The 12527-nt window shown below is 39.7% G+C and overlaps 1 protein-coding gene across 2 annotated transcripts in view; it reads left to right on the top strand.

Moving 5' to 3' along the window:
* EFL1 (elongation factor like GTPase 1) overlaps positions 1–12527 on the top strand; it is a 137500-nt gene that overhangs the window by 11684 nt on the left and 113289 nt on the right. For both annotated transcript variants that reach the window (XM_008015636.3, XM_008015637.3), the window contains exons 5-7: positions 8067–8200; positions 8913–9050; positions 10938–11152. In XM_008015636.3, coding sequence (XP_008013827.2) covers positions 8067–8200; positions 8913–9050; positions 10938–11152 — 487 coding nt within the window. The remainder of the gene's footprint in view (positions 1–8066; positions 8201–8912; positions 9051–10937; positions 11153–12527) is intronic.

Genomic DNA, 12527 nt, shown 5'->3' with positions numbered 1-12527 from the left:
TTAAAATATTTTAGATAAATATAGAAGTTTATGTACATATGTGCATATTATATATGTTGCATATATAGTATATATGTATGTATATTTCAATTTATTTATTTATATATATATTTCAAATGTTTTGTAGAGATGGGATCTTGCTATGTTGCCCAGACTGGTCTCAACCTCCTGGGTCAAGCCTTCTGTTTCCTAAAGTTTTGGAATTACAATTGTGAGCCACCACACCTGGCCCAAGTTTATATTTACTATAGAAAATTTAGTGTGTGTTATAGAATATACAGTAAAACACAAAAATGAAATAAAAATCACTCTCAGTTCACCACCAGTTATTTTATAATTTCAATTTTTATATTTAATGCAAGTTATATGCGTGTGCACATGCTGTGGGGTAAATATCTAACTTTATTCCCTCCCCCCAATAGCTTACTTATTCTAATACCTGTCAGATGTGATTATTAAGTACAATATTATTAGTTCCTGACATGTTGACACCTCTGCACAAGTGAGGCAGTTTGGGTGGGGCTCTTAAGGACTAGAGAGTGAATTGTACCCACCCATGGAATACCTCCCCCGATTCCTGGGGTAAGGGCCAGTATCATTCAGCTCCAGTTGATTGATTGATACACAGTGGGAATTTTTTTTTTTTTTTTTTTTTAAGAAAAGTTGGCATCAGGATGTTTGGCAAAATCTTCCAAATATCAGAATGCTGCCAACTTATTTAAAAATTGTAGAACACCTTGTGAAACACACTGCAGTGGGCTTTAGCTTACAAACTTTTAGTGTGTAACCTTAGCATATAGTCTAGCTATTAGCCTGGGTCAGTGGTACACTTGGGATTCACCAAGAGTCAGCCATATGCAGTGAGGATGTCCTCCAAACGTGGAGACCAAGGATACAGCAGCTTCTGCAAAGAGGTCCATATGCAAGTTGATCACTTTGTAAATACCTCTGTTAGGGTTAGTGGTTGTGGGCAGATGGAGGATTTATGCATGTGTTGATTTCAGCTCTGTGGCTCTCTGGTTTTATACTCCAAAGACCAGGCCTTGGAGACACTGACTCATGCCATCTAGTTACAGACAAGGCCAACTTGTACCAGAAAGTCATCTCTTTCATTCAGAGGCAGTAGCTTCCCTTTCCTTCTGGCTGTGTGAACGTTTACCCATAGTCCTAACTTGCCTTATTCTTTCTAGAGTGAGGCTGGGAGGGAAGAGTTTCATTACCCCTCATTTGACGGAAGGGTAGATTTTGTTCTCATCAGACAATGAATGCCTTACTTTGTGAAGCATTCAGTTGATGCCAGGCCTAAGGAACTAGGTACATGATAGTTCACTTCTGAGCTAGGTGTCTCATATGCCTGATTTTGTTTCATCTTTACAGCAACTCTGTGATGGGTATTACTCTTACTTTACACATGTGCAAAAATGGAGTTCAGAGAGGTGAAGATACTTTTCCAAGGACAGAGTAATTTCTAGCATGTGGTAGTAGCCCTAGAACCAACATTTCCAGCCTATTCACTTGGACCATTAGTCTCTTGGAAGTCAGGCGACAAATAATTTCTCCTGAGGCTTAAGTATCTCCTTTCCATCAGGGATTGCTATGGATATCTTGTGGCCAGCACTACCTACATCCCTGTGGTCTTCAGTCATTGCCCACGATGTGGGCCACATGATCTGGCCTCTCTTATAGTCTCTTCCCCATGTTTCTCTGTGATTCTGACACCCTCTTTCAATCTCCTATTATTCCCTTCCTTACCAAAACTTACTCTAAAAACATTCCAAGGTAAACAAACATCCCTACATCCTCAATGTCTTTTTGTTGACGTTTCCTCCTTCTGCCTGGCTGTCTTCTGATGACATTGCCTACCGTGTACCTTTTTCAAGTGAATGCTACTCGTGCGTTCATGTTCCATGAATCTCTGGGTTAGGATACGGGATTGCCATTCTTTTTGTTCCCAGATCTGATGACAAAAGTTAATTCTTCTACCCTCGTTTTCAAACTTCTCCTTTCAAGACTCAGACCATCCGGTTATTCACCTTTCCAATCGTCAGCTCCTGGTGATGGTTCCTATTCATTAATGACTTTGGCACCCGGCCTCATGAATCTTCTAAGATGGCTTTTACCATCCCTGAAAATGACTTCTTCAGCATCTTATCCTCTCAACAACATTGATTCTCCACTTCACCTACCCATTGTCATGACTGCTTTCTGGATTTTAGCATCACCTTGAGCTATCCATCTTCGACATTTCAAACTTAAATACTTCCTTCTCTACAGTCTTTGATTTTCCCAGCTCTTTCTTTCACCTGACTAATGAGGTACCCATTCTTTGACTTCATAATATTCTCTAGTTTTTTGACTCCCAACAGCCTCTTTCTTCATTCACTTCCTGCCTCGTACAGCCCAGATTTGTCATTTCACTGACAGTCTTGCCAGCGTCTTCAGTCTCTTTGGTTCTTGACCTTCTGTCATATTTTTCCCAACAAAACTTGAACTCTTGATAAAGCTAACTCTCTACACTTCTTCGTCCTTGTATTTGGACTAGGTTCTCAAGTGGTCCTCCAAACTGCTGGCAGACTTTCCATCTCTCCCTGTTAGGTCTTGCTTATTCTTCCCAGCAGCTATTTTGAATCTTCTGGTCTCTTTCAGCCTATCTGTCATCCCCTCCTCCACAATCTCAGCAGACATTCTTACCTTCTATTTCTCAGAAAAGGAAAGAATTCTCACCTGCTTGCCACTATATCTCAAAGCGTAATGGTATGGGCATTTTTTGCTTGCCTCCTGTCACTGGCAAAAACCTGTGCTCTGGACTTAACGATCTTTTCTTCAGTATCTTCCACCTCTCTGTACTGGCTTGTATCCATCAGCTTTTAAGCATGCTCAAGTCTTTCTTGTCTTAAAAAATACATAAATCTTTTCAGCCCCACATTCCTCGCATGTTCTCTCTCTTCCCCCCTTCTTAGTCAAAGTTATACTACAATTAGTCTCTCAATTACTCTGATAATGAGACCTGCACCTTATAGTAATGACGTGCATTAGCAGTGTGAAATTGGTCCTTGATCTATGACCCTCTCTCCAGGGTGATGCTAGGCATAGAGAGATTATAAGAAGTAAACATTAACCTTTTTTTTAACTCCAGGGTTTCTTATTCTGGTTCTTACACCCTTCCAAGCAAAACTGCCAATGATCAAAGGAATCAAGACAATGTGGATGTATTAGATTTACTGTCTATGCAGCAGGCCTTCAAAGGTGGAGAAGTTCTCAGTAATGTCAGAGTTCAGGGTGTGGCCACAGTACTGGGTGGCAGATGTGGACTGGCATCATACTGAGAAAAACCAAAAGTGGGTGAGGCAAAATGTAATCAGAAGTGGTCTGTATGTGGTCTAGTTTCATGTTGGAGGAAGGTCTGGAGAGGCCTTCAGGTTGGGTTTGTGCAGCAAAAGAAAACTTAATCAGTTTGCTATTCATAGTTGTTTCTAGATAATTTTTCCCTCTTTCTTTTCTAACCCATGTCACTTTTTTTTTTTTTTTTTTTTTTTTTTTTTTAAGATAAGAGTCTTGTTCTGTCACCCAGGCTGGAGTGCAGTGGTGATCATAGCTGACTGCAGCCCAGACTCCTAGCCTGAAGCAGTCATCCTGCCTCAGGATCACGAGTACCAAGGACTACAGGCATGTACCACCATGCCTGGCTAATTTTTAAAAATTTTTTGTAGAGATGATGGTCTCACCATGTTGTCCAGGCTGGTCTTGGCTCAAGTGAGCCTCCTGTTTTGGCCTCCCAAAGCACTGGGATTATAGGTGTGAGCCACTGTGCCTGACCCCATCTCAGTTTTGACACATACCATCAGAGTCAACCACCCTTCACCTCTCCTTGTGGCAGGCTTCTCATAAAGATAGTTACCCTGTTACCTGTGTCAGCTTTACAATTGTGCTTTACAATTCTGTCAAATAATAAGCCGTATTAGTTGATTTATAACTTATAATGTTATACATTGACTTAAAATATAAAAGGATAGTAGTGATTTAAGATATAAAAGGAAACCAGGTGCAGTGGCTCACGTCTGTAATCCCAGCACTTTGGGAGACTGAGGCAGAAGGATCACTTAAGGACAGGAGTTTGAGACTTGCCACGACAACACAGTGAGACCCCATCTCTACAAAAAATAAAATAAAAATTACCCTTGTGTGCCTGCAGTCCCTGCTACTCTGGAGGCTGAGGCAGGAGGATTGCTTGAGCCCAGGAGTTTAAGGCTGCAGTGAGCTGTGATTGTGCCACTGCATCCGGCCTGAATGTTATAGTGAGACCCTATCTCTTAAAAAAAATAAAAAATAAAAAATAAAAAGTGGTATTTCCTGAGGAGGGAGACTTGTGGTTACTTTATAGTTGGGGTACAATTTATGTATATAATTGTTATAAGTTCATACATAAGGAATTTAGGAACATATCTTCAGGTAACTCAGGTTCTGCCTGTATTTCTGTTATTTTTGTTGTCAGGCAAAATATTCTACCAATACACTGAAACAAAAGACACTTTCAGGAGGTTCAGATCTTCATCCATAACTTCAGTTTTTCTTTTTTATTTTACGGAAAGTTTTCTCTCATCAGCTTTCTATGTATGTGTTAGTGAACATTTCCAATGTTTTGGAAGTCGAACGCTAAACTCCTTATATGAAGTTTTACTGAATACAGAGGTGTTTTGACAGGTACTAGTGACAAAATGTGCACCTTCTGTGAGACGATTATCCATGACACTTTAAAACCATGGGCAAGGGAGGAATTCGTTTCCCGTAACTCCCTATTAGCAGCAGAAATTGTCTGGAAGATATCTCCCATAATTAACTTTGGTTCTTCCAACTTTTTTTTCAGCCCCTGGAACATGAAAAGATTGGATTGTTGCTTGACTGATTATATCTGTGCCTTGAAATGAAGCAGTTTAGTTTGGAATGCCTGGGAAGTAAGGCAGCAGAAGTTTCTGTCCCTGAATTGCTATTACAGGGATTAATTCAACACATAGCTTCAGGACTTTGTTACAAACTGGAAAGATCATTTAGCATGTAAAAAATTTTGTCTCCTGAAGTGTTATGCGTTCTCTACTTTTAAAATAATTTCCACTAGCAGTAGTAATATCTAGCATGATAAACCCTGTAACTGTTTTTATATTTTTTTTAAATTTGATCACACACACACAAAAGTTGTAAGTGGCATTTTTTAAAGATACATAATGTAGCTGAAGTCACAGCAGAAGAGCTGTGCTTGTGGACTTTTTTCCTCTAATGGATATGGGACTTCTTTCTCCAACCTTTGAAAATTTAGGTTAAAGTTGTTTACAAAGGGTTAAGATGAAAAAGGCATTGAAAGAGGAATTGGGAGGCCTGACTCAGAGCTGAGCCAAGCCTTTGTCAGCTGTGTAACTGACCATGGCATTTCCTCTTTCTCACCGTTAAATACATTTGAGAAACTCCAGGTTAAATAGAGTTGGAGAGACTTCTGTCACAGGGCTTCTCTGAACCTTTAATATGTATGTGTGATGTGAGCTCCAAGGCCGGCTGTATTTCTCAGCTGTATTATTTGATCAGACATTTATTTTTTAGGATGTAGATTTTCAGACAGAAACACTTGGTGTATCTCTAGCTTTTCAGTTCCTCTGTAGATCTGAGCTTGCCCTTCCTGAATGAATTTCAAAGAATCTGGAAATGGATACATAATTAGAGGAGCATAGATAGGTAGATAGGTATTCATTTTTCTGAGTATTCCCTAAAAGGTCTAACTCCAATAAAAGGTAAGAGCACTGTTATATAGGAAGCCTGAAATTTCTGTACGAGTGCATTTTTAGACTCTGTAAAGGACTTGACTGGAGACCCAGTCTCTGAAACTTGTGTATCAGGTCCAGGTCGTATCACAAAGGGTGGGAAAGTGCTTGAAGTTCTCCCACTCTCAAGTCTGGAGTTCAGCCGGATGAACAGGCTAGTGTGGTTTCCCCAGTTGCAAAGTATGAAGGCATCTAAGACCCGAGAAATGACTAAGATCATTCGATAGCCCGGGGTGTATTTCTGGCTTGCTTCTTTTGGGATCTTGGGTCAGTCTCACCTTTTGAGGGCATTAGCATGTTTTTCTATGAAATAAAGGCTTAGGCTGAGAAGATGCTGAGTGATTCTAAGAATCTCACAACTTTAATTTTATATACTAGGACCCTAGACCACTACTAGACATGCTCCTTTTTTTCTGGTGTACTTGGTTGAGACCATGGTACTTATTGAAATTGTTGGCTAGGAAAACTCGTGTGAGATCTGACAGTGAAAGGCTCAATTGAGGTCCAGTGGACCATTGCTCCAGGGCTCTGATTATTTGACTTCTTGGATTTTCATTGGAGATCTCCGTGGTCTTCTCTGGTTGGAGCCTTCTCTGGTGGTTTCAGCAGAGCAATGGTTCCTCATAAAACAGTTTGCATGAAAAGACCAGGAGGCAGTGGGAAGGAGTGATTCTGAAGAAGACAGTCTGTTGCTAACTGATGGCAGTCTTTCCCACTGAGCCACAGTACACTTGGGAATGCTTCACCCAGTGTTTTAGGAATTCATTAGCAGTGGAATCTTGGCATGTGTGGTAAAAGTTACTGCCTTCTGAGTGTAGTGGTTAGAGGGATGGTCTTTGGAGTTAAATGGATTTGAACTTCTACTCTATCATTTTGAATTGTGTGATCTTAGTCAGTTAACCTCAGGGTTGGATTCTAGCTGGATGTCCTTGAGAAAAATACTTAACTTTTCTGTGCCTTAGTTACCTGCTGTATAAAATTGGGCTAATAGTTGTAACTACTACAGGGGATTGTTGTAAGTAAACATTAGATAATTTCTGTAATATGCTTAGAGCAATGCCAGCCGTGAATAGGCAGTCCACAGATGTTAAGTTCTGGTTGTGGTTATTGTTGTGGTGGTGTTTTATCATCTGTATCACCTAGGGCACAAGCGAAGCCATTAAAATTATATTGGGGGAAAATTCTTTAACTGTCCCATACATTGCAGGTTGAGCATCCCAAATCTGAAAATCCAAAATCTGAAGTGCCCCCAAATTCAAAACTCTTCAAATACCAACATGGCACAAAAAGGAAATGCTCATTGGAGCATTTTCTATTTCAAATAAAGGATACTCAACCGTGTAGTCATTCTTGAGCACATTCAAGTTGACAAACTCTGAGTTAAGGGGAGGAGCAAAGGTGAAGTATATGAGCATTCAAATAATTATTCTGTCTTTAAAAGAGAATTATATCAAATTTATCAATAATGGGGAATGAGTATAGAATTCTATAGCATTACTAATTTTCTGCATGGTATACTAAGTTATGTTTAGTGATAACTCTCTATAACCTAGGATGATCTTTTTTTTTCTTGTTTGCGTGGGACTAAGGGCTTTGATGGGATGTGGAAGTTTCGGTGTTAAAACCAGACAACTCAGGATGTGTCATCACCCTACTATAAGTTTAATACATTTGTCTGTTGAGACTATTGAAGGAGATATTAATGGGCAAGCACATAGCACACTGCTTGGCACATAGTAACTGCTCCTTAAGTTTTTGTAGATTTGAGTCTAAATCTTGATTGAGCAGATTCGTACACTGCTCTTTGACAAATTGTAGGGAAGAAGTTGGCCAACTGCTTTGTTAGCCCTTTGAACAGCTCTTACTGTTAGGCCCTTGAGCACTGATTTCTTTCAGTTTCAATTTCCTAATCTGTAAAAGGAGAATAGTAATATGTATCTCATAGGGATATTGTAAAGATTCAATAATTTGTGATTAGCACATTAAAAGTGAGTATCATAGTGGCTGGCTCCCATTAAGCTCTTAAGTGGTAACGATTAGAATAATGAAGTCCTTTAACATTTTGTATAGATGCTATTTGGAATCAGTAGTCCCATCAGTGGGAAAACTTGGAATGGTAGCTCTGGATTGAGCTTTCAACTCCTTTAGCTTTGTTCAGTTTTTTCTTAGAAGCTTTCAGCTTTCTTATTCTAGAATGCCTGAGGAAGAACATTGTATACCTGGAGAACTGAAAATGTGTGTTTACGAATTGTGTTTTAGGTAATGAGGAGTACCTGATTAATCTGATAGACTCTCCAGGACACGTGGACTTTTCCTCAGAAGTATCAACCGCTGTTCGCATTTGTGATGGATGCATCATTGTGGTAGATGCTGTGGAAGGAGTCTGTCCGCAGGTAATGGATTGTGATGAGAAAATACTTAAATGGTTAAGGGTGAGAAAAGAGGAAGAACTGACTGACTTTAGGCATTTCACTGACAATCAGAACGTTGGTTTTATATTTCACATTTGGTAATGTTCCAGTCTGTGATGGAGTTAAATCACCAGAGTTCTGAAGGAATCTTAGAGATGATGACTTTAATTTAACATACTTTGTTTTTGTTTTTGTTTGTTTTGAAACAGTCTTGCTCTGTCACCCAGGCTTTAGTGTGGTGGCACGATCTTGGCTTACTGCAACCTCCACCTCCTGGGTTCAAGTGATTCTTATGCCTCAGCCTCCACAGTAACTGGGATTACAGGCATGTGCCACCACACGTGGCTAATTTCCGTACTTTTAGTAGAGACGGGATTTCGCCATGTTGGCCAGGCTAGTCTTGGACTCCTGGCCTCAAGCGATCCACCTGCCTCAGCCTCCCAGAGTGCTGAGATACAGGTGTGAGCCACCATGCCTGGCCTTATTTATCCTTCATAACTGTCAGTTGTGTAAAGGCAATGATGATTTCTTGTCTATAGTTCTTTGCTACTGTGCTGTATACATAGTTTGTGAATGCCTAATGTATACCTTTGTCTGACTGGCATTGTCTAGAGTGGTTATTAATCAGTATTTTCTAATGTGCTTTACTTAATTCAAATCATGAGTTTTACATTCTTCTTTCTGTTTTTATCAGACACAAGCAGTTCTGCGACAAGCTTGGCTTGAAAACATCCGTCCAGTTTTAGTGATTAATAAGATAGATCGCTTGATAGTGGAACTGAAATTCACCCCACAAGAGGCCTATTCTCACCTCAAGAATATTTTAGAACAGGTATTTTAATTTTTAGTATTTAAAAAATTTAGTCTCAAAGAAGAGTTATAAGGAAGTTACTAAGCTTGGTATGAGCCATTGCTACAGAAAAATGAACTTTTCCACTTCATATTCATACATGTTGGTGTTATTCTACAACAGTGGCTACAGAATAAGCATGTTCTCAGTAGTCCCTTCCATCTCTTGGAATCACCCATCATATAAAGCTTAGACAATAGGCTCTCTTGTTTAAAACTGTATCTTGGTTCCAAAGTGAAGCAATATTAGGATTTTATTACCTGTCTATAGTATTTTATTACCTGTCGTTAGAGGAAATTTTACCCAAGCATTCATTCATTTATTTATTCAGCAAATATTTCCTAGATATATGTTGAATAAATAAATTATCGAATGTCCATTGTGCATTAGGGATTGTGAATATAAGATGGACAGGTCAGAATCCCTATTTTCAAGGAGCTCACAGTATAGTAGGGGAGACAAAGAGATACTTGGAGAACAATGAGATAAGCCCTGGGTGTGATATGACAGCATAAGGGCCATCTCACCCAATCTGGGTCAAGAGGGAAGAATGAGTTAGAAGTCGTACAATGGAAACCTTGAGATGGAAGTAAAGTAGGTGTTTGCCAAGTAGAGAGGAAAAGGACATTCAAAAGAGAAAGAATATGATGGGCAAAGTCATAAAGGCAAGAAAAAGCACAGTACAGTGTTTCATTTAAGGACTACAAATTGTTTTATAGCTGAAGAATTAGATTATGTTAAACAGTGACAAGAGATGGGAAAAAGGATATAGGATTTAGATGTTGGTGAACCTTGTATGCCATGCATAAGAGTTTGAAATTTTTTCCTCAACATAGTGGAAAGCCATTGATGAGGATAGCTTGAGTATATTTATTTGCTAAAGGCAGGAAACAATAAAAGCAGAACTGTGAAAAAGAATGAGGGATGGATATCATTCCCTGTAGAAATAGGAAGAGGTAGGCCGGGCTCGGTGGCTCCTGCCTGTAATCCCAGCACCTTCGGAGGCCGAGGCAGGTGGATCACGAGATCAGGAGATTAAGACCGTCCTGTTTAACAAGGTGAAACCCCGTCTCTACTAAAATTACAAAAAATTAGCCGGGCGTGGTGGCAGGCATGTGTAGTCCCAGGTACTCGGGAGGCTGAGGCAGGAGAATGGTGTGAACCCGGAGGCAGAGCGTGCAGTGAGCCAAGATCACACCACTCCATTCCAGCCTGGGCGACAGAGCGAGACTCCACCTCAGAAAATTAAAAAAAAACATGAAATAGGAAGAGGTAAAATAACTCCTGCCCTGCATTGGCAGGAGAAAAGTCAGTGGTATTTGCAGACATAAGTGAGCTTGTAGATTGGAATGTGGGGCACTTGAAGGAAATATGAGTAATAGGTTCCATTTTCTTTCTGAGGTAGGACATAAGATTACTGCCTATTTGGGAGTGAAAGTAGTTGAGGATTAGGAGTTGGGAAGAGGGCCTGAAGAGGGTAGTGAACATTTCAGACAACCGATGTGAGAAATGGCAAGGCAGTGGACTAAGGTTACAAACTAGGATTGTGGGGTTGGAAATCATGAGTACTTTGTGATAGTAGGCCTCAGTGCTGAAAAACAAATTAAGGGTATGATATTAACATTTACATTAAACTAATAATAATCAAAAAATGACCTTCCAAAAGCCTTAGAATTTAGTTATGCTGAGTTTAGAGAATGGATACATGTAAGTTATTTACTGATTGTAAATGCCACCTCCATTCGTGTGTGCTTAATGAGCCCAAACTGACTGATGATTCTAGTCCTAACACAGGTTAAACAGTGTTTATCCTTCCGTGAGCGTGCTAAGCATCTGAATGACACTCTGCCATTTCACCATCTCTCCTAGATTAATGCACTCACAGGAACTCTTTTTACTTCTAAAGTCCTAGAAGAAAGAGCAGAGAGAGAGACTGAATCCCAAGTGAATCCACATTCTGAACAAGGAGAGCAAGTATATGACTGGAGCACTGGCTTGGAGGACACAGATGATTCTCAGCTTTACTTCTCTCCAGAACAGGGAAATGTGGTGTTTACCAGTGCAATAGATGGGTGGGGCTTTGGGTAAGTCTGTTTGAATCTGATTAAATCTCTTTGTGGATTTTATATGCCATTGGTTTTTTTTAGTGAAACTTTTTATTTTGAGATAATTATAGATTTACCTACAGTTGTAAGAGATAATACAGAGAGTTCTCTGGTGCCCTTTACCCAGTAACTGCCTCCTATCCATAATAACATCTTGTATAACTGTAGTACAATACCTCCACCAGGACTTTGACATTTGCCATCAATATACAGAACATTTCTATAACTGCAAGGCTCCTTCACGTTGCCCTTATATTGCCACAGCTGCTTCCTTCCCTCCCTCAAACCCTTTTTAACCCTTGACAACCATTTATCTTATCTCCAAATTTCTCATCTCATGGGTGTTATAGAAATGGAACCAAAAAATATATGATTTTTTTGGATTGATTTTTTTCACTTAGCGTGATTCTCTAGAGACTTATCCAAGTTATTGCTTGCATTAATACTGTAGTTGGTTCCTTTCTGTTGCTTAATAGTATTCCATGGTGTGGATGTACCCCAGTATAACTATTCACCCATTAAAGGACATCTGGTTCTTTTTTTTCCTTTTTGGGCCATTATGAGTAAAGCCGCTATAAACATTCATGTGTAGGTTTTTGTGTGAACGTAAGTTTCATTTCTCTGGAATAAATGCCTATGAGTGCATTTGCTGAGTCGTATGGTAGTTGTATGTTTAGTTTTTAAAGAAGCTATCAAACTGTTTCCAGAGGGACTGTACCATTTTATATTCTCACCAGCAATGCATGCGTGAGTGATCCGTTTTCTCCAAATGTTCACGTTTGGTGTTGTCACTGTTTTCATTTTAGCAGTTCTGTTGGATGTGTACTAATATGCTATTGTGGTTTTAATTTGCATTTTCATAATAGCTGGTTACCTCGAACATCTTTTCATGTGCTAATTTGTCATCTGTAGGTCTTCTTGAGTGAAATGTCTTTTCACATTTTTTCCCATTTTGTTATTGTGTTTTTTTCGTACTCCTGAATTTTGAGAGTTTTTTTCTATTCTAAACAGTAGTCCTTTGTCTCATATGTGTTTTGCAAATATTTTCTCCCAGTCTATAGTTTGACTTCATATCCTCTAATAGTGTTTTTCAAAGTGAGCAAAGGGTTTTTTTTGGTTTTTTGTTTGTTTTGTTTTGTTTTGCTTTGTTTTGTTTGAGACGGAGTCTTGCTCTGTCGCCCAGGCTGGAGTGCAGTGGCCAGATCTCAGCTCACTGCAAGCTCCGCCTCCCGGGTTTACGCCATTCTCCTGCCTCAGCCTCCCAAGTAGCTGGGACTACAGGTGCCCGCCACCTCGCCCGGCTAGTTTTTTGTGTTTTTTCAGTCTTGCTTATTGCCCAAGTTGTAGTGTAGTG

Source organism: Chlorocebus sabaeus, chromosome 26 (assembly GCF_047675955.1).
Source record: "Chlorocebus sabaeus isolate Y175 chromosome 26, mChlSab1.0.hap1, whole genome shotgun sequence".
In the NCBI taxonomy this organism is placed as follows: Eukaryota; Metazoa; Chordata; class Mammalia; order Primates; family Cercopithecidae; genus Chlorocebus; species Chlorocebus sabaeus.
Note: the sequence above shows the minus strand (reverse complement) of the source record. Positions and strands in the feature narration are given on the sequence as shown.